The sequence below is a fragment of the Leopardus geoffroyi genome, chromosome B2 (assembly GCF_018350155.1).
Source record: "Leopardus geoffroyi isolate Oge1 chromosome B2, O.geoffroyi_Oge1_pat1.0, whole genome shotgun sequence".
Lineage (NCBI taxonomy): Eukaryota > Metazoa > Chordata > Mammalia > Carnivora > Felidae > Leopardus > Leopardus geoffroyi.
In genome coordinates, this window is record NC_059332.1 from 44,798,162 (window position 1) to 44,820,505 (window position 22,344).

At 42.3% G+C, this 22,344-nt stretch overlaps 1 protein-coding gene across 1 annotated transcript in view; it reads left to right on the forward strand.

Annotated features, from left to right (window-relative positions):
* The window catches only part of MEP1A (meprin A subunit alpha), a 36,622-nt gene that overhangs the window by 12,751 nt on the left and 1,527 nt on the right, over positions 1-22,344 (forward strand). The window contains exons 6-13 of the mRNA XM_045498464.1: positions 3,194-3,311; positions 7,691-7,866; positions 12,378-12,599; positions 13,370-13,519; positions 16,298-16,513; positions 17,821-18,294; positions 19,032-19,205; positions 19,729-20,029. Of these exons, the coding sequence (XP_045354420.1) occupies positions 3,194-3,311; positions 7,691-7,866; positions 12,378-12,599; positions 13,370-13,519; positions 16,298-16,513; positions 17,821-18,294; positions 19,032-19,205; positions 19,729-20,029 (1,831 nt within the window). The remainder of the gene's footprint in view (positions 1-3,193; positions 3,312-7,690; positions 7,867-12,377; positions 12,600-13,369; positions 13,520-16,297; positions 16,514-17,820; positions 18,295-19,031; positions 19,206-19,728; positions 20,030-22,344) is intronic.

A 22,344-nucleotide genomic window follows, 5' to 3' on the forward strand; every position in this document is an offset into this window, starting at 1 on the left:
GCTTTATCTCATCTATCCATCCTGTCCATCTTTCTAAACTTCTCTCAATACATTCTATTTTTGATACATTTCAGAGTAATTTGCAGGGACCAGTATGCTTTACCCCAAACACCTGAGCATGCATATCTTTAACTGAAATTTAATATTTATTTATAGTTCTTTTTAATGTAAGATGTACAGAGAGTAAAATGCATGAGTCTTAACTGAACAGTTCAGTGGGTTTTATATATTACACTTCTACAATGTAAACATATTCATACAACTCCTATTAAGAACACTTTTATCGGGTGCCTGCGTGGCTCAGTGGGTTAAGCCTCTGACTGTTGGCTTTGGCTCAGGTCATGACCTCCTGGTTCATAGGATTGAACCCTGTGTCAGGCTCTGCACTGGCAGTGTGAAGTCTACTTGGGATTCTCTCTGTCCCTCTCTCTCTGCTCCTCCCTCCCTCTCTTTCTCTTTCTCTCTCTCAAAACAAATAAATAAACTTAAAAAAAAACCCAGCATTTTTATTATCCCAGAAAGTTCTCTCATGCTTTTTATAGTTCTTCTCACCCTTCCAGAAACAACTCCTTTTTTGTTGTTGTTGTTTTTGCCTGTTCTAGAATTTCATAGGAATGGAATCGTATTTTATGGGGTTTTTTTTTGATTACCGAGTAAAATGTCTTTGAGATTCACCAATGTTGTTGTGTTTATCAATAGTTTATTCCTTTTTATTACTGAGTGGCATTCCATTGCGTGAATACAGTATATCACAGCTTATTTAACCAATCTCCTGTTTATAGACAACGGGCATTGATTCTATGTTTGAGCTATGGTGACTAAAGCTACTCTGAACATTCTTGCACATGCCTGTTTGGAATATATGCGTTCATATTCGTGTCTCTGGTGTAAGTATCAAAAGTGAGGGATGCCTGGGTGACTCAGTCGGTTAAGCATCTGACTTGGCCCAGGTCACAATCTCATGGTTTGTGGGTTCGAGCCCTGCGATGCGCTCTGTGCTGAGACCTCGGAGCCTGGAGCCTGCTTTGGATTCTGTGTCCCCCTCTCTCTCTGTCCTTCCCTGCTCGCACTCTGTCTCTCTCTCTCAAAACTAAATAAACCTTAAAAAAATTTTTTTTAAGTGAAATTGTTGGGTTATAATACAGACATAGGTTTAGTGTTGGATCTCTTTCAAAGTGCTCGTACCTTTTTACAAACTTCTACAAATGAGGAATGAAAGTTCATTAACACCACTTTCCAACATTCGTTGCTGTTATTTTTTTAAATTTTAGCCATACTGGTGGACATGTAGTGGTATGTAATTGTGGTTTTAGTTTACTTATTGTCATTTTACGTTCTTTTTTATTTACTTATTGTCCGTTTGTATGTCTTCCTTTGTAAAATACCTGTTTAAATAGTTTGCCCATTTAAAAGATTAGTTATTTGTCTTTCTTCTTTGAGTTGTAGGAGTGTTTTACATATTCTGGATGCCAGTCTTTTGTCAGATATGTATTTTGCAAACATTTTGTCCCAGTTTGTGACAACTTTCGTGACAACTAAGCTGTCTTGAGTACAAATATTCATATTACAGATGTCACAGAGGATAGGTAAAACTTCATGAAAATCTGTCATGTTGTCGTTGTTACCTGTGTTGCTTCCACAAGTAATTTACTGATTATTCCATTGATTATTTATTTAATGACCTTGATCTAATCTTACGACATCTGAACCGTGAATCTCTAATTTGGTAGTTTATTAAATGACATAGGGTCAGGAAACCATAAAGTAAGTACGGAGTAAACTGCCAAGAACTATAAACTCTTTGAGAGAATGCACAAAAGCAAATGTACAATAAATATAATGTAACTTGATACAACATAGCTTAATTTTTAACTTAGAGCCCTACCTTCAATGAGTTGATGGGAGAAAAAAGGACACACGCTAAGTAAAACATAATCTCTGTTCCTCCAGACTATCTTTCCTCCCCACCCCATGCTTATCTTTTGCAATGTCAGCATGTGCGCTTGTTAGGGGACAGGAAAGACATTTGATCTTTGGTCATTGGTCCTAACCTACAGTTTACCAGTAAGCATCTATTGTGCTGGCCTCTTCAGGTCCATTAGGCTTCTGCTGCTTTGGCTCCAAGTTTGGGTTATAGAAATCTTTTCCAGGGGCACCTGCGTGGCTCAGTTGGTTAAACGTCCGACTTCGGCTCAGATCATGATCCCGCGGTTCGAGTCCGGCATCAGGCTCTGTGCTGACAGCTTGGAGCCTGGAACCTGCTTCGGATTCTGTGTCTCCCTCTCTCTCTTCTCCTCCCCCACTTGTTCTCTCTCTCTCTCTCTCTCCCAAAAACAAATATTAAAAATTTTTTCTTAAAAAAAAGAAAAAAGGAAATCTTTCCCAAGGCTGTTTCCAGCGCTGTTTAGTCTTGTCATCTCTCCAGAAGCCTTGCTGGGAAGCAAGGTAAAATACCAGATGCGCTTCTCATGCTCTTAGAGCCCATAAACTTCTCAAAACTCTGCTGTCTTCCTCCGGCAAGAAGGCTATCTTTTTAGACTGCAGTGAGCACCATTCTCACTGCTTCTCTACCAGGTACTTTATTCACACAGAAGACAAATGGCTTGCAGTCTTCTGCTCTGCAGCGGGACTCTCCTGAGGCAATTGCACTCAGGATCTCTGCTTGAATGGGGAAAGGGGAAGGGAGGAAATAAGGAAGTCACTTTATAATTTGGTTCAGCTACACATAGGAGTGTATTCTTATTTTGTAGTTATATTTACATTATATATTTAAAGTTTGCACTTAAGGTTTTTCAAACAATTTTTTTAATGTTTATTTATTTTTGAGACAGAGAGACAGAGCGCAAGTGGGGGAGGGTCAGAGAGGGAGACACAGAATCCTTAGCAGGCTCTAGGCTCTGAGCTATCAGCACAGAGCTGGATGCGGGGCTCCAACCCACAAACCGCGAAACCGTGACCTGAGCTGAAGTTGGACGCTTAACTGACTGAGCCACCCATGCGCCCCAACACTTAATGTTTATATACAGGACTAGTTTTATAGTTGTAGTTTCCAAGGAAAATCTACTAACTACCGAAAAATATACCCATAAACCTCTGTGGATTTCATGTGGTGGCAAGATTTCCTCTGAACCATGTTATATATATTATCTAAGGTTTAAGTAACGCTCATTGATACTTTTAATGATTTCTGCAGGGCTGAACGCCAAAGGAGCCATTCTTTACGCCTTTGAAATGTTCCGCCTCAGGTCCTGCGTGGATTTCAAGCCCTATGAAGGAGAGAGCTCATACATCATATTTCAGAAGTTTTCTGGGTAAGTATGAAATTTTACAAAGTGTGAAGCGACACATGTCTTTCAAAAGAAGAAACCGGAAAGAAACGGAAAGCAGAATCAAGTCTTGCTCTGTGAATTTTGAAACTATTGTATTTTTAATGTTCTAGATGAAGAATGAGTCGTTTGGCTATGTCTGGGCAACAGGGAGATTTATCTCAATTCTTTTCCTGGGTTTAGGTCATGTTTTAACTTGCGGAGTGTTTTTTTTTTTTTAGGTCAGGTGTATTAAAGTATAAATTACACTCTTTTTATGGTACTGTTTAAAAATTTTTTTTTAACGTTTATTTATTTTTGAGACAGGGAGAGACAGAGCATGAACGGGGGAGGGTCAGAGAGAGAGGGAGACACAGAATCTGAAACAGGCTCCAGGCTCCGAGCTGTCAGCACAGAGCCCGACGCGGGGCTCGAACTCACAGCCCAAGTCGGACTCTTAACCGACCAAGCCACCCAGGCGCCCCTTTATGGTACTGTTTTAAATTATAGTACTCTATTGGGTGGACCTATACATAGAAAAGTTCTATGTACAGTTTTTACTTTGTATTTCTCCTAGGAAATAAATGATGTATCAAGAAAGAAGCTCTTCTTTCCCAGTGGTATTTATGTCAACCAACCTGGGCTAGATGCAGTGGGGAAGCCAAGCTGTCATCTGCTGTGACGGCCCCTCTGTGTCTTTCAGCACACATTTCCTCATGCTGCAGTTCCCCAAACTGCCTCTAGGTGTTGCCTGGATTTGGTTGTCTCCTTCTGATGGTGGTTTTGTTAATCATGGACGGATAGGAGATGGGGAAGGAAGTTAGCGTATGATTTAGCCTCTCAAGAAAAAAAAATATGCAAAAAAATAGCAGTGAAAAAAGTAAAAATGTGGCGACCACTTAGACACAAGTTCCTTACTTACCTGAGTGCTTTTTTCCTTAGCTCGGACTTTTATTAAAACTGCAATTTATGCACACCTACTCTGTGCCGGGAAGTGTGTTAGTCTCTAGACACAAAGAAGCATGCCGCAGGGTCTTAGATCCCACAAGGTTTACAGCTGGCAGCTGGGGGTGGTGGAGAAAAACAATAGTTATATATGCTAAGGGGAGTGCCGTGGGCCATAAGAGGGCAGAAGCAGGAACTCTCACTTAGCATGTAGTGAAGCATCAGGGAAAGCCACACTGCTTGTTAAATGAAGAGGGGAGAAGGACATAGAGGCAGAAGAGAGGGAGGTACAAAATGGGGGATGGGAAGAGAGGGAGAGAAGTGGGGGGGAGAAGAAGGAAGAGGAAGAGGAAGAGAAGAGAGACAAGAAAAAAGCAAACATAAACACGAATGTGTCTTACTAGGAGAACTCATGTAAGGGGCATGTAAGGGGCAGTGAGATGAGCCGTGGAGCCAGGCGATAAAACGGAAGCCTGGTAATAGACAAACCACGCGTGCAGGAGTGCCCTCTTCTGTGCGTGATTCATTATATGTTCAGTTTTCCATTTTGGAAAGATTACTCTAGCAACCGTGGATAAAGAATCGAAGTAGGGGCAAGACTGGTGGCGGGAGACCAATGAAAGAATGTCCCAATCGTCCAGGACAGAAATGAAATGGACGCACACTAAAGAAGAGGCAGTTGGAATAGAAAAAAGGGAATGAATTTCAAAACCATGAAAACAGGGGGACTTTTCGAAAGCTGGTGGCTACTTGATGGGAAGGGTTAAGAAGAACGAGGAATCAAGGGTGTCTCTAAGATTTTTGATTCAGTGACTGCCGGGTGGTTACTTCATTCACCGAGCTTGGGAATATTGCCAGAAGAACCGCTTTCAGGGTAAGAGAGTGAATGTCTTCCTGGACATGCTCTGAGGTTCTTGTGGGTCATGTAAGTGGAGATAACCAATAGTGTTCCCACAGTTCCTCTTTATGTGAAGGAAAAACACCTTGGACCTTGCCAAGAACACGGATTTTAGAGTTTCTCTGCTTTTGACACGTTCATTTTGCCCCTTAGCAACCTTTGCACTGCAAGAAAGTACCGAAGCCGGGGTGCTGGGTGGCTCAGTTGGTTAAGTGTCCGACTTCGGCTCAGGTCATGATCTCACGGGTTCGTGAGGTTGGGCTCTGTGCTGACAGCTCGGAGCCTGGAGCTTGCTTCAGATTCTGTGCCTCCCTCTCTCTCTGTCCCTCCCCCACTCACACTCTGTCTCTTTCTTTCTCTCAAAAATAAATATTAAAAAAAATTTTTTTTAAAGTACCAAAACCTTTAATTATTTATTGAAGGTTTCAGAGAAAAAAGTTCATTTTCTTAACACTTTTATTTCCATTTGTAGCTACCACGGTTTCTCTTTTTTTTTTTCTCTCTCTCTTAAAAATAAAATGAAGCTAATACGATCACTTTCCAAAAGTTCTCTTTCCCCTAGGAAAATTCTCTGGACTTCTTCTCAGTTTGTAACTCAATCCCCAAGTACTTGATGAAGGGGAAGGTCAGTTTTAAGGGATGTTCTTTCTTGTGGAATCTGAGTCTGGGAGATTCTTACTGCCTGTGGCTTAAGTTAGGGGAACGGAAAAAGAGGAAGAATGGTGAAAAAACTGGACCAAAGGGCCCAAAAACCTTCAAGGCCCTGGTCCCCTGAAGGGGGTGGGGGAGTTAACTGGGCTCTTTCTAGAAAGGCAAGGTAAAAGAGTCAGACAGGCAGAGTTGTGGCATTTTTGCAACTTACACATTTCTGTTGGGAGAGGGATGTTTAAAAACAAGATAAATAAGTACTTCCTCTGGATTGTGGGTATTTTGCAGAGTCAACTCTAGTTTGGAATAAAATGCCACCGTCAGAGATGCAAAATGATCATGGTGATGCTTGCATAACTCAATACATTTACAAAAGAGCATTGATTGTATTCTTAAAATTGGTGAATTTCATGGTATGTACATTATACCTTAAAAAGTTGTTGGAAGATAACTAAGATCTATCTTTGAGTAGAAACCAAAGTCATTAGCATTTGAGGGTATATGATGTTAGCAATCTTGGTGACAACAATGGTGGGTAAGACAATGTGATTGTCATCAAAGAACTTGTAATCCATTGGTCACACTTAAAAGTTGGGCGGGGCACCTGGGTGGCTCAGTTGGTTGCACTTCAGACTTCAGCTCAGCTCTTGATCTCACAGGTTCGTGAGTTCAAGCCCCCACGTAGGGCTCTGCGCTGACAGCTCAGAGCCTGAAGCCTGCTTCAGATTCTGTGTTTTCCTCTCTCTGCCCCTCCCCTGCTCACACTCTGTCTCTCTCTCAGAAATGGATGAACATTAAGAAAAAATTTAAAGTATGAGCAGATCTCTTATTCTGTTGAGCACTGGTTAGAGTATAGATCCTGTTCCACAACTTAAAGCAGAGGAAACAATTCGTGGAAAGCTTCAGATTTGCCACTAGAGGAGGAAAGTCAGATTTACGAGAAAAGACAAAAAATAATTGGGAAAAAAAGGGGCAAGAGACTGCACCGTGATGAATTTAGAGAATCTGCCAGCAGTTCCTGAGTCTATTGCTTTCTGTGAGAAGTTATGGGTCCTTCTTGCCCCGAGTCTTTAGAACTGGTAGGCAGCCAGCCCTGTGCTGTCATAGTGCTTCAGATTGGCCGACAGCCAAAGAAGTAGACTCGTCTCTTTAATGAGGTTCTTTTTCACGATTGTAAAATTGATACCTGCTCATTTTAGGAAATTTGGAAATTCATTAAAGCACAAAGGAGAAAAATTTAAATCAACCACAGCCACTACCCAGAGACAACTTAATACTGTGGTACAAGGGCAATAGTGTTATACTGTGGAATGTCCTTTGAGTTGGTGGAGGTGAGAAGGAGTGCCAACTTTTACTTTTTTCTACCTGGTGCATTATTAGGATTGATTTGCCTCTGAGTAGGTATCACACTGATAATCGACCATCACTTTTATTATTTTTTTTAATTTTATTTATTTATTTTGAGAGAGAGAGAGAGAGAGAGAGAGAGAGAGAACAAGCATGGACCATTGTGGAGGGGCAGTTGGGGGGGGGGGAAGCAGAGAGAGAACCTCAAGCGGGCTCTGCATTGTCAACATGGAGCCCAATGCAGGGCTCGAACTCAGAAACCATGAGATCATGACCTGAGCTGAAATCAGGAGTTGGAAGCTTAACTGACTGAGCCACCCAGGGGCCACTGGACCACCACTTTCAAAGACTGTATGTTATTCCCTGCAGGGAATGTTGCTCAGTTAACTAGTCCCCTATTTTGAACTATTAGCTTATGAGAATGCCGGTGACAGTTCCTTTTTTAAAATCAAACCTAACTTCCTTCAAATTTGTGTTTTGGAACCCCATGAATTACAGCCACTTGAGAGTTCTTTAGGAGAAAATCTCCCTCTCCTCTTCTTTAAAGGTGCTGGTCTGAGGTTGGCGATCAACACGTGGGACAGAACCTTTCCATTGGCCAGGGGTGTGACTATAAGGCCATCATTGAACATGAGATTCTCCACGCTTTGGGATTTTACCATGAGCAGTCAAGAACTGACCGGGATGACTATGTGAACATCTGGTGGGATGAAATTCTTCCAGGTGTGTACAGACCCAAGGGAGTTGGGTGGGATTTACCTTTATCGCTTGTTGGGACCAACCCTGGGATGTTTAAGCCACACTGGTGTGCAGACAGAAGCTTCAGCTAGAGCACAGCGAAGGAAAAGTGTATTATTTATTGGCCTATTCTGTGGGTGTTGCTCATCTGATCCTAACTGACCCCAGAGAAGGGCCTTAGGGAGTGATGTGTGTTGGCTAACTCAATGCCAACTGAAAGTTCATCGGAAGCTTTTGCTTTGTTTCGGTGTTTTTGTTGAAAATCCATCTAGAATGCTATCGTCCTGTCATTGTAAATTGAATTAGGCTTCCGAGGATGTCATGGCCATTTTTCTGGGTGTGAAATCTCATGTAGGTCTAGGAGTCTGCATGAAGTTCAGCTGAACAAAAGACGACTCTAATATATACTCAAGAACTTTGCTGGTGCTTTACCAAATCAATGATAGGTGTTTAAAAACAGACCAAAACAGGGGCGCCTGGGTGGCTCAGTCGGTTAAGCGGCTGACTTCGGCGCAGGTCATGATCTCGCGGTCTGTGGGTTCGAGCCCCGCGTTGGGCTCTGTGCTGACAGCTTGGAGCGTGGAGCCTGTTTCAGATTCTGTGTCTCCCTCTCTCTGACCCTCCCCTGTTCATGCTCTGTCTCTCCCTGTCTCAAAAATAAGTAAAACATTAAAAAAAAAATTAAAAAAAAAAAACAAACCAAAACAACAACAAAAATGAATTCTTTCATCTGAAATTGTCTCCCCAATTGTGTTAACTCTGGCTGATGATCTGAGTTCTAGTTAGTCAAAATTTACTGGCCTTTCTTCCTCCTGTACCCCTCCTCCCCTTCCTTCTCCTCCTTCTTTCTTCCTAAATACCTCTCTCCTCCTGCCCCCAGCCACATTGTGCAAGGGATAATACAGTCTTATTTCACTTATTGTTATGCAGGTATGTTATTCTAACAATTTCTGTTCTGTTCTGTAGTTTCTTTAGACTTCCTTGGCATTACCTTTCCTAGTTGTTTGAGACAACTAAATGGTGCTCTTAGGTATATGAAAAACACTCTTTTATCGAACAGCTTCCCAATGTGCTGGGAAGAAAGCCAATACTGTGTTTCTGAAAACATCTAGTTTTTAATTAGGACTTAGTTCAGGAAGTGGGAAAACATCTTTTTTGGCAGCAATAGATTAATAAAACTTTCATGTATTAAAATGCCTTTACCATTACCAATCGTGGTTTTCACAAAGCAAGTAATTGTCTTATAATTATCTGTTTTATTTAGATACCAGTTTCACATATGGGTTCATATACGGCAGTGCGTCTATAATGATTCGACTTTGAGGGACTTGTCAGAACCACGATTAACCCCCCACACACACTTCCACCGATCCTACCACCCAACCACTGAGCTAAAGTAATATTTTTCTTTGCCCTTCAGTCCAATCTGGAGATATATTAGCAAGTATTCACCCGGACATGAAATAACAGATCAAATTTAATGCATTTGTCTCCTAGATGTAAGTGTGTTAGAACTGGGTCTTTGTAGGAGGGAAAGGAGAGTGGGGGTCATTGGTCCAGGGCACTGGTAGACTGCCTGTATTTGCCTCTAGGCTTGACTTTCTTACCTCCCTGTACATATACTTGGTTCTGCTGAACATTCAATAAGGATGCAGAGAACGTTCACATTTTTCAGTCTTGGAGAACACAACGGTTAGTGTTTTAATACCATTTTAGGCCAAATGATTTCTCTTTCTCAGAGGGAGCCAACGCATTTGACAGGGTAATTTTCAGACTGGCTCAGCTCTTGGCTGAACATGAATTACTCAACACATGTTGTTTATCTCCTCCCTATGTTTTCATATTCCATATATCTAAATTGCTCACTATCTCTGGAGAACTGTTCTCAAATGAGACATCGAATTAATAAGACAGTAGGGGAGGGCACTATTATTGCTCAGGGTAATTTATAACTTTCATTGCATCTCATCTTTCGTAGATGACAATCTAACTGTTCAACCTAAGAAGATAGTATACTGGCAATGTAGTTCTCTCCCCAAATCTGTCTCCGTCTCTGTCTCTTAAGCCAGAAGTGTGTTTTCTGGATCATTTCTCTCCCACCAAGGAAAGACCTCAATTTCTGAGGTCAAGCAGGATTCCGCAAACTACAGCTTGTGGGTCATATCCACTTTCTTTTGTAAATAAAGTTTTATGGCAACACAGCCATGCCCGTTTATTCACCTATTTCCTATGGCTGCTTTTGTGCTACAATGACAGAGTTGAGTAGCTGTGACAGAGACCACATGGCTCCCAAAGTCAAAAACATTTTCCACCCGACCCTTTACACAAGAGATTTGCTGACTGGCCTCTCTGGGGTACAAGATGGCTCCCTCTTCGAGGCTCTCAGCTGCGAGTTCCCTGAAGGCAGGACCTGGCCCATCCTACTCACTGCCAGGGGCCACCACCACTTAGCACAGCTCCTCAGATATAGATAGTAGGCACAGCAAAAATGTGTTGAATAAAATTTAAAAAATTACTCAAAACATTTATGTCGTGAAGCATTGTGAAAAGAATCCTTGAGTAGTAAAGAATGAAATGATCTATTCTAACCCGGTGATTTTAGTTAAAGTTAAGGAAAACCTATCCAGTGAATTTGAGAGTGCTTTTCTTAAGGTTTCATCACAAGTCACCAGGAGATCCCAGACCAAGCCTCAGTCCTCACACTGGCTGGATGTTCTTTCTAGTTCTATCCCTTAGGGTAGGACAACCTAGGGCCAAGTGCTCTGGAAGGAGTTACTTTCCCCTTCTGTTTGGCTCATTTGTTTCTTACAGTCCTGTGCCACCTTCGAAAATGCTTTGATCCCTTTCAGGTTAAGTCTCCATGAAACCCCATGAATTGGGAAGATGAAACGTTGGTATTATCATTTACAGTGAAAATCAAGTTTTGATCAGCAGGGTTCATGGCTTTTCCAAAAGCATTTAGAGACTCCCTCCAGCACTCGCTAGACCACTTCACGTTGTGCCACTCTTCTTCAATCCTAAATGCACCCACGTTGATGTCTTCGTAAGGTAGTTAAAAACAACTGGATGGGAAACTAGAAAAAGAGAAATACATGAAGACGGGAAGTCACGACTGGGGGAGTTATGAGCCTTCTCATTCAGTTTTCCTGCCACTCCCTAAGAAGGAAATTAAAAATCTGTGAACTTCTCATGATTGCTGCTGAAACCGTAAATTCCTGATGGCTAGTGGATTAAAGGAACATCTGATTGGTTTTCCGATTCCAGCATTTCACTCTGCAATATGTATTATCTTACTTGTGTTAATCTCATAAAAATATTTTCCTTTTCTATTTTGGAAGGAAAGTCAGTTTTGCCCTTCCTATTTTATTTTTCTGTCCATGAGGCCATTTCTGGAAAAGGATGTGAGCCTTGACTGACAGGATGCCCCTTCCTTGGCAGTACTTACCTTTGCTTCTGCCCCTTGAATTGACTTTCTAACCTATGGAATTGCTGACCAGGTACAGCTTTTGGTGGATGAGGTATTGCTTATTAGCAAGATGTATCAATCCTGAATATTTTTCTGAATTCACAAATTTCCTTTTCCTGCCGTTTGGAACACCTGCCTCTACTTTAATGTTTTATCTTCTCTTTCTTAAAAGCTTATACGTATACACACACACACACATTTATTTATTCATTTATTTGTGAAATGAATCTTTGATGTAAATGTATACAAATATTTAATAAATTGTATGCAAATTTATAAATGAATTATAACATGTGTTTTTATATTTATTTTTAAATATACTTTTAATTTTTTTTTTCAACGTTTATTTATTTTTTGGGGACAGAGAGACACAGCATGAACGGGGGAGGGGCAGAGAGAGAGGGAGACACAGAATCGGAAACAGGCTCCAGGCTCTGAGCCATCAGGCCAGAGCCCGACGCGGGGCTCGAACCCACGGACCGCGAGATCGTGACCTGGCTGAAGTTGGACGCTTAACCGACTGCGCCACCCAGGCACCCCTACTTTTAATTTTTATAAGTGGCCATACTATTATATAATATATTAATGTAATTAAAATATAATTTGTTAGGGGCACCTGGGTGGCTCAGTCAGTTAAGTGTCTGACTTTTTTTTTTAACATTTATTTATTTTTGAGAGACAGAGTGAGACAGAGCATGGGGGGGGGGGTGCAGAGAAAGAAGAAGAGAGAATCCTAAGCAAGATCTCAACTCAGGTCTTGATCTTAGGGTCGTGATATTCAGGCCTGTGTTGGGCTCCACTCTGGGCATGAAGCCTACTTAAAAAAATTATTTGTTGCTATTAATTAATAATATGTATTGATATTATGTACATTATTCTAGTATAAAATATGTTAAGTATATATATATTTGTATATTTAAATCAAATGTTCATTTTTTCTTTGTGGTCTCTGCTTAAGTATCTAGTCAAAGGGGGCACGACAGGGGAAACGATGTAACTAAAAAGGACCCGTCGATGCTCTCTCTGCTAGGTTTTGAGCACAACTTTAACACCTACGATGACAGCTTCATCACAGACCTCAACACGCCCTATGACTACGAGTCTTTGATGCACTATGAGCCTTTCTCATTTAACAAGAATGAAAGCGCTCCTACCATCACGGCCAAGATCCCCGAGTTTAACACCATCATTGGGCAGCGCCTGGACTTCAGTGCCACTGATTTGGAGAGGCTGAACCGAATGTATAATTGCAGTGAGTACTGCTGGGTCTGAGAAGTAGGTAATCGAACCTCAACAGAGCTTCCTCTGCTCCCCCAGTTCCCCCTATATTTCCCTTCACTATTCTTTCCTGTTCTAGTGAAGGACAGTGGACAAGCCACATAACCTTAACTTATCGCTAGATTAGAAAAAAATGGTAACACCTGCCTCACAGGATGGTTATGAAAATCAATTACGTGGTTGTGTTTTGCAAAGTAAAAGTATTGGACCAATGATGTAAGAAGCTGCAATTGTCCAGCTTCTTTAGCATCCTTTTGAATGGTGCATCATTCTGTAAATCTCAAGATAGGGGACAAGCTTGGAAGTATTTTTTATCCTGCAAAATTTTTTACCCAGAGTAGTTGTTCTAGAGCAATCTACTGCTCAGAGATGGGATGTTTTCTAAAATGATTCTACTAGTCTTGAGAGACACATTCTTTAATTCTGTCCAATATGTATGTACAGAAGACTTACTACATACAAAGATCTACTAGGTACCTCCTTCTTGATCTAAAGGAGTTCTTGGTTGGCATTTATAGCAAAGCATGATGACAGGTCTTTTTATCATTTGACTCTGTGAGGTGGGTAGGGCTGCATCTGTGTTGGATGTCCTAAGATGTAATAGAGGACAGCAGAATTTGCATTTGAGAAAAGTCAAGAAAGTGTGCTGTATCTGAACAATGAGGTCTTTTTAGCACAAGGCATCAGGTATTTGAAATAAGAGGACTTACACTTTAAACCAGGTGACAAAAATATCATTTGCAGCCACAACTCACACCCTTTTGGACCACTGTGCTTTTGAGAAGGCAAACATCTGTGGGATGATTCAGGGGACCAGAGATGATGCTGACTGGGTTCATGAGGACAGTTCTCAGCCTGGACAAGTGGACCACACCTTGGTGGGACAATGCACGGGTGAGTGAAGGCAGAAAGTAGGAACTCTGCAGTGGTTCACCAGGTTCAGTCGGGGAATGGCAGCTTACATGTTTTGTCTCAATTGCAACGTTAGTTATCCAACATGGAAATCTGAACAAGCACAAAGAACATTTCTCATATCTTAATTATTAGCTCAACAAAAAGCATGCAGGTTCTGGGCGTGCAACAGAAAGATGCACTTAGGTCATGACAAAACTAATACAGACATGTGGTTGCTAATACATGATTTTGTAAATAAAGGTCATGTCTCTAGAACAGTGCCCTCCAATTGAAGTATAATACAAGTCACATACATAATGTGAAATTTTCTAGTAGCTACATAAAAAAGAAACAAGAGAAATTGTCTCTGGCTACACACTTTATTTAACCCGATATATTCAAAATATTGGCATTTTGACATGCTATCAATATTAAAGTTATTAATAAGCTACTCCACGCTTTTGTACTAGGTATTTAAAATCTGGTGTGTATTTTACCCTTGTAGCACATCTCAGTCCGGATTGGTCACGATTCAAGTGCTCAATTACCACGTTTGGTAGCCGCCATATTGGATGGCACAGCTTCAGATAGTTCTTAGGTGTGTTTTGTACAGTGAAAACGTCATAAAGTCAGACGGACCCGGACAGGAAATCTGGCCCCACCACTTGCTAATTGTAACCACAGAAAGTTGTTTTTATTGGTGCCTTTTTTTTTTTTTTTAAGTCTTCGCTTTTGTCAGACTCTCCGAGCATTCCAGGATTTTGACACTTAAACATGAAGATGGAAGGAAATAATGCATACAAATCCTCCGGCTGCAGACCAGCAGCTGCCCTCTCTACTTTTTTTCTATCTTCCCTTTCTGTCCAGAGCTTCCATTTATTTTTTTATTTCTACGTTAGCAGCCTTTTATTTGGTGCCTGTCTTAGAAAAACATCTCAACCCTATAGATTATAGTCAGTTTCTAAAGACTAGACTGTTACTGCCTGTGGGCGTTGGTTATATTTCCTTCACAGAAGGGACCCGGCTTGTCACCCAGTTGCCAGGCCACTGGGCTCAGAGGTTGTAAACAATTGCCACTCTCCCTCCAGCCTCGGCAAAGGGTGAAAGTCTCTGTCACACATCATATTACTAAACACATAATCTCAAGTGCCCAAAGGGTGATCTAAGTCTGAAGTTCCCTCTAAATTCCCATCAGAGCTTCCCACCCACTCTCTCCCGTGGGCTGGCTGACGGGCCAATGTACAGTTTCAGGCTAAACGGAAGGGTGACCTTCATGTGAGAGGTCCCAGTACCCTAACAGGAACAACGTCCCAGCACCTTAATAGGAAAGGAAAGAAGAAATATCTAAAAAGTTTTATCAGGTTAGCTTGACAAGCCATTATGCATCTTCCACAGGGGACCTTTAATGGGAGTGTATTCCCTCTGCTAGAGGGCACCGGCGGTGGTAAGGTAGATGTATAGACTCAAAGAACACAAAGGATCCCTTGGGATAGAAGCCATCTCCCATCTGAAACCAGGAGAGATGAATGGGCACCTTCTAGTTAGTGGCAGAGCGTGGGCAAGAATTCAGGTGCCCCGATTCCCAAGTCTGAGTTATTGGACTTTCATTTCCTACCCCTCAGTGCACCTGGGTGAAATTCCTCAGCAAGGACCACCTGGAGACCCTCTTAGCCATGTGACCTCTTGTATTTGACCCAAGCACTCAGTAATTCACAACGCAGACAATTCAGGCTAGTAAGTTCAAGTACTCAGAAGAACATGCAAGAAAATATCATGTTTCCCGATATAACATTAAAGCCATTATGACATTGTTAAGCTTTGTAGAAAGCTTATGTAACCACTGATGCTTGCTGCCATTGGGGAAGGTACAGTGCCCCATGTATGACGCTGGATGAAGCGGAGAGTCGTATTGCCAAAGTACCTAGAACTGTACTAGAAGCTCACTTCGTTTGTCCTTTGTGAGATATTTTGAGTGGGATGTTTTGGTAAGAAGTTGAACGCTGTGGTACAGCTTGAAGGACTTCTTTATATGCAAGAATTGTTCTTTGTGGTTGACTTTGATGTGCTGATTTTCCATATGACATATTCCTTGAGCTGCCTGCTTCTTTTGAGGGAGAGAGTTCTGAGGCTTAGGAGTTGGACAAATCCCAGCCTGGTTACAAATACAGACATTTTTGCACCCTCCTTTTCAGTGTTCTTTCGAAGCTTTCCTTACAGGCAGGAGAAATCTTCAGCTAGTCCCCTTAATATGCCTTGAATGCCCCTTCCTAAGGCACAGTAAGTGTGATTCTTTACCATCAATAATACATCCAATTGCAGGCTAGAAACAGGTGAGACTGAATCTTTATTATCATAAATATTTAAATTCCAGTTTCCAAATATGGGGAGCACAGTTTGTTATACAACCAGGAAGTCAGCTCTTTTCCTTGAAATGAATCTCTAATTCAAACAAGAAAGCCAATGAGGAAGATAGAATTCATCTCAGAGATGAATTTGCTTGAAGCCCATGTCTCCTTAAGTCAGAGGTATACATTTCACAAGCTTGGGGGCAAAGGCATCAGAAGAGGCACTGGGGCGCTGGGACTTTAGCTGGGGAGTCAGTTCATGGAGACACAAAGGAGACTTACTGACAAGCCATCTGTGTTCATTTTCCCCAGTAGAGTTCTAGCTTGTGTTGCCTCGATAATGGCCGTTGTTCACTATTTCACTTGGCTGGCATCCAGGGCCCCCTGGGGTGTGGGCAGCCGGAGATGGGTCACTGGGGTGCTCTCGCCACAGGTGCCGGCTACTTCATGCACTTCAGCACCAGATCAGGGGTGGCAGAAGAGGCAGCCCTGCTGGAGTCACGGATTCTTTACCCAAAGAGGAAGCAGCAGTGCCTGCAATTTTTCTATAAAATGACAGGAAGCCCTTCAGATCGACTCGTCATCTGGGTCAAGAGGGATGACAGCACGGGCAACGTTCGCAAGCTGGTCAAGGTGCAGACCTTCAAAGGTACCTAGAGACATTCATGCAGGGGCTGACTTGGCTTAAATCTGGGATCCTGCTCCTTCTTCCCCTTTCCCTTCCCCTTCTGTTGCTCCTTCCCCCCCCCCCCACTTTGTTCCTTCTCCTTTTCTTTCTCCTCTCCTTCTTCTTCCTCCCTTTTCCTGCATCTCCCCCCTCCCCCCACTCCTGCTCTTCTAAGAGCCCAGCATAATGTCTGGTATGTTTTAACCCCTCAGTGAATATTTTAACCACTCAGAAGTCAGAAATAGCATCAGAAATTTAAGTGAGGCTGAAATACACTTTTGCAAGAGGTCCTAGACCCTCAAGATCCTTTCTGGTTTCTTACGCTGTCCAGCACGGGACCCCATGTTCTAGAATGACCTCACTTCTTACTCAGTTCTTTATTCAGAATAATTACTTCAAATTCAGTCTCAGGAAAAAAGCAAGTAGACCGAATTTTCACTAGAATGTGAATATCTAGATAGTAGCAACCCTGATTGTATTATTTGCTTCCTGAAAGAGGATGGATCCCCTACTTGGTGGAATTTCAGATAATATGGAAAACAGAAAAAATTAGGTGTTAGTGGGTGAGTCGGTTCTGCATAGGGGAGATCCAGCTTGTCCTGTATATGAACATTTAGTGTAGAGTCTGTCATGTATCTCTCCAGCATCAAGTCATAGGTTGGACCATATGTTGCCATTATTTGACTTTGAGTTTACAAAATGATTGTTTTATATGGTTCGGACTAATATTTAGGTATTCAGTGCAAACATTAGGCGCTGGGGTGCATTTATACCATGAAACCCATGGGGAAACACAGAACCTATGGATTTTAATAATAATGGAAAACAAATTCTGGTTAAGATTTGAATACGAGAGGTGTCTGGGTGGCTCAGTTGGTTAAGCATCTGATTTTGGCTCAGGTCATGATCTCGCTGTTTGTGGGTTCAAGCCCTGTGTCGGGCTCTGTGCTGACAGTGTGGAGCCTGCCTGGAATTCTCTCTCTCTCCCTCTCTCTCTGCCTTTGCACTCTCTCTTTCTCTTTCTCTCAAAAATAAATAAACTTAAAAAAAGATTTGAATATGCATGTGAAAATAAATTATAGTGTATCCTTTTACAGTTATTTTCCTTCAGTAGGTATGTGACTTTGGAGAAGTTCCTTAACCAGTTTATAACAGTATCTACCTCATAGGGATGCTCTGAGGATTACATTAGATAATTCATATAAATCTCTTGGCCCGGTACCAGATTCATAGTCCGTGCTCAATAAATGTTGGCCACAGTTGTCACCAACCTTATTCTCTGTCCTTAGGAGATTTGGACCAAAATTGGAAAATTGCCCATGTGACACTTAGAGAAGAAACGAAGTTTCGCTACCTTTTCCAGGGCTCCAAAGGTGACCCCCAGAACTCAAATGGGGGAATTTACCTAGATGATATCACCCTGACGGAAACCCCATGCCCCACAGGCGTTTGGACAGTACGGAATTTCTCGCAGGTCCTTCAGAGCACAGTTAAAGGGGACAAGCTCCTGAGTCCTCGATTCTACAATTCAGAGGGATATGGTTTTGGGTTGACTTTGTACCCTCATGGCAGAGCAAGCTACAGACCATCTGGCTACTTAGGGGTTGCTTTTCACCTGTGCAGTGGGGAGAATGATGCTATCCTGGAGTGGCCAGTGGAAAACAGACAGGTGATAATGACAATACTCGACCAGGAACCCGATGCCAGGAATAGAATGTCGTCAAGCATGGTGTTCACTACCTCTAAGTCCCAGACATCTTCAGGTAGGTGCTCTAAGATCTGCCACTCGACCCAAAAGGGCCAACAGATGTGGTTCCCATCTGTGTACAAGAGGTCAACACCTCCTCTCACATTTCCTCTTCGGGTGTATCAACAGCATAGTCATGTGGGAATAGTCAGCTGAAAATTTTCAATGTCATTGTATCTCCCTTCTCTTTTCAGAATTTACTCTTCAAGCATTTATTAAGGACTTGTACTGGGCCAAACTCAGTGCCCTGTACCCAGCATAGAAGCAAATCAGGCAGTTCCTGCTTCGTCTAACTCAGTCTAAATGAGAGGACAGAAACTGCTAATCATTTATCAAATACTCAGAATTTCCTAGCCTCTGGGCCGAACTAATGCACTGACTCCTAAAATATTAGTGATCGTCAGCATGTCAATGAAACAAGCTCGTATCAATAAAGAAATGCACAGACTTTTTAATTTTCAAATGAAGAACCTTAAGCCTTAAAAGGAAGAGGCTATCGCCATCCTGTCTTTCCCTCTTCACTGAGGAAGTGACCTAGTAATGGACAAATGACCATTCAGAGCTCTGGTTCTCTGCCCCTCCCCCTTCCCAATTCTGAGTTTTGATTCTCCTGGAAAGCATAAATAATCTGATTTTTTCCAACTTGGTTTTTTTTTTTTTTTTTCTAAGAAAGCTCTATATACTCATTAAAGACAAGTTGGAGAGTGAAGTATAAAGAGGTAATGTGATGTTATGTTACCTATAACTTTGCAGCCATAAATGACTCCGTCATCTGGGACAGGCCGTCCATTGTGGGATCCTATCATAAGGACTGTGATTGTTTTAGAAGCATCGACTGGGGCTGGAGTAATTTTATCTCCCACGAAATGCTAAAAAGGAGGAGTTTCCTTAAAAATGACGACCTTATAATTTTTGTGGACTTTGAAGGTACTTTTCCTGATTTTCCTGAATAACTAAACCTATGTTCTGGGGCTTCTACTGATTTTACACCGATTTTTAAGCATCTCATGGGGGATAGGGATTGTTTTGAGGACCAGGTTAAAAAAAAAAAAAAAAAAAAAAGATGTGCTCTAGGAGAGCTATTGCTCAAGGACTCTCATCTTTATTTTAACTGTCCTTGGGAGAAACTAAAACTTCAGTGTCATCTTTTTTTTGATAATTTATCAAATATGACAGTTTGTTGACTTCAATGTAGTTTGGGTCAGTGTATCTATGCTAGCTTGGTGCTTCTTTTTCAAGCTGGATAAGTAAAAATGTGATTGCATTAGTTTGAAAAGAAAAACAGCTAGCATGCGAATCAGCCGGATTCAAAGCCACCTCTCCATGGCACTGAAGGTGATGTCCACGAGGGATAGGGGTGGCCCAGGGAACTTTCTCCAGAAGTGGAAGTTAATTGTAGTCAGATATTAAGTATAGATGTTCCTCACCGTCCTTTGTCTAATTCCTCAAGATATAACCCACCTTCTCCAGACTGAAGTTCAAATTGAAGACACAAGGCTGATTCCCCAAGGCCTCGTTCTCCAGGGCCGGGAGCAGCAGACCTCAGAAGAAGGCACAGGAAAGGGCTTGTTAGAGAAAGCCCTACCCAGCAACCTGGACCAGGGGCAGCCCAGCCGACCGAAGCGGTCAGTGGAGAACACAGGCCCCTTGGAAGACCACAATTGGCCCCAGTACTTCAGAGACCCATGTGACCCAAACCCTTGCCAAAATGAAGGCATCTGTGTGAACGTGAAGGGGATGGCGAGCTGCAGGTAGGCTCCCTGGCCATGTTGGGGGTGGGGGGGGGGAGGCGGGCAGGTGGTGGGTCAGCAGAGGTGAGCCCAACATTTGCTTCCCCCTGGTAAAAGGTTAGGACAATGACTACATCAGATGGTCAACTGGACGTGTCAGTCCCTGACTTCACAAAGCTGTGCTCTGAATCAGTAGGCCTGTGCTGTCGGGGCACAGAGGGGTCCTGCCAGGGCAAAGAGGTCCCACATCTCCTATCTCTTGTTGTTTATCCCTTCCCCCGCTCTGGGATGTGATCAACAGGGTCTTGAATGTTGTGATTTTGAACTCCACTGCAGTGCTCACAAAAGTTCCAGGGACTTTCTACTCCATGACCTGCCTCAGTGGGACTTAGGGCCAAGCTTATGTTTACTGACTGCCAGTGTTGTTAATTATGATTTCTGTTGTCTGGTCTGTTGTACTATTTTTATAGCTATGTTTTTAATAATAGTAATAAGGACATCTGATATTTTTTGACTGCTTGCTCTGGGTCTTGGGGTCTCCTGAGTAGTAAACATGCATGCTCTAAATTATTTGTCACATCCACCCTGGGACATAAGGACCCCCCTTATCCCCATTTGGTGCTTAAGGGAGCTGAAGTTTAGAGAGGTTAAATAATTTGTCTAAAATTACCCAGACATCAAATACTGAAGCTGAGACTTGCATCCAGGTCTGTCTGTCGGCACAGTTCACTGTATTTAATTGTCCTTTTTATAATGTTTGTTGTTTGCATAAAATATTTCATGAGAGGATACACGTGAGGACAGAAGCATCGATTTCATCTGGCGGGATAGTAGCAAAGGTAGCGACCAGTCTGCTCGGCTCAAAATACCTACGTTTCTTCGGAGTTCTTTTCAATCTCCACTTTGTTTCTTCTTCTGTAAACTCTTAGTCTGAAATAATTTTAGATTTACAGGTACATTGCGAAAATACTGCAGAGCTCCCCATTCCCTAATGTTCACATCTTACCTAACCACACAGTACAATCAACAAAGCCAAGAAATGAACATTAATGCAACAAAATAGTGTTAACAATAGCATTACACCAAACTACAGACCTTACTCAGATCTCTCCAGTCTTTTCACCAATGTCCTTTTTTGTTCCAGGATCCGGCGTAGGGCCCCACAACATATTTAGTTTCACGTGTCCTTAAGCCTCCTTCAGTCTAGGACAATCCCCCAGTCTTTCCTTCCCTTTCACTACTTTGACAACTTTGAAGAGTACTGGTCAACTATTTTGTAAATTGTTCCTCAATTTGCATGTATCTAATGTTTTGTCATGAGTAGGTTGAGGTTGTACATTTTTGGCAAGAGTCGGGACACCTGATGCCAGTGGGCGTTATGACTGGTGCTTCTAACCTTGATCATGTGGCCAAGGGGTGTCCGTTCCTTACTCTGTTGCTAATATATGTCTTGGGAGAGACATTCAGAGATCATGCAGCATCCTGCTTTTCCTCAATTCCTCATCCGCTGATGTCCGTGCCCATCGGTGAACCTGCAGCAACAATACCTCTGTAATATTCCAACGGTGATTTCCCATTCCCCCCAATCCCTCCGCATTCATTAAGTGACATTCTTCTGTAAAGAATAACTGTCCACTCCTCACCATTCATTTATTCATGCAATTACTTATTTCTATCGCTAGGGACACACAAATGTTGATTTTATTCTATGGGCTATAGTTCCATAATGCCAGTATTTCTTATATTGCTCATATCGTCCCAGCCTTGGCCTTTGGGAGTCCTTCCAGACTGGCTCCTGTGTCCTTTTTGCACACACTCATTTTTCCATGAACACAATTTTACCTTCTGGCACCACAGGATACTCCAGGCTTATCTTTTACTTTCCCTGTCCCAGCCCTGGAACGAACCGCTTTTCCAAAGAGCCCTGGTTCCTTTTATTGGAGAATGTCCTCCTTGTAGAGGGCTCCACAGCCATGGGTCTGCACTGCTTAGCTGATAGGTCCTTGGATGCCAGATTTCCATATTTCCCAACTGGCTTCCTCCTCAGAGTAAGGAAAGCCAGTGGTTTCCACTTGTGTGTCATCCTCTGCTAAACCCAATGATTCCTTTTCCACAAACCTACAGCTTGCGGTATAAGCTCCTCTAAGGTAATGCGAGGGAATTAATTAAACTGTATTTGGAGGGGACTGGGCCAGAAAAAAGATTGAATGAACTTGCTGTTATGCACTGATTTTTAAGAAGTCAACGTCTAGTTTGGAGGAAGATAAAATAGTTCCGGCGTTAGTAAGAGCAGTCTGTGACTTCTGATTGTCACATTCCACTCTGTGATTAGACTT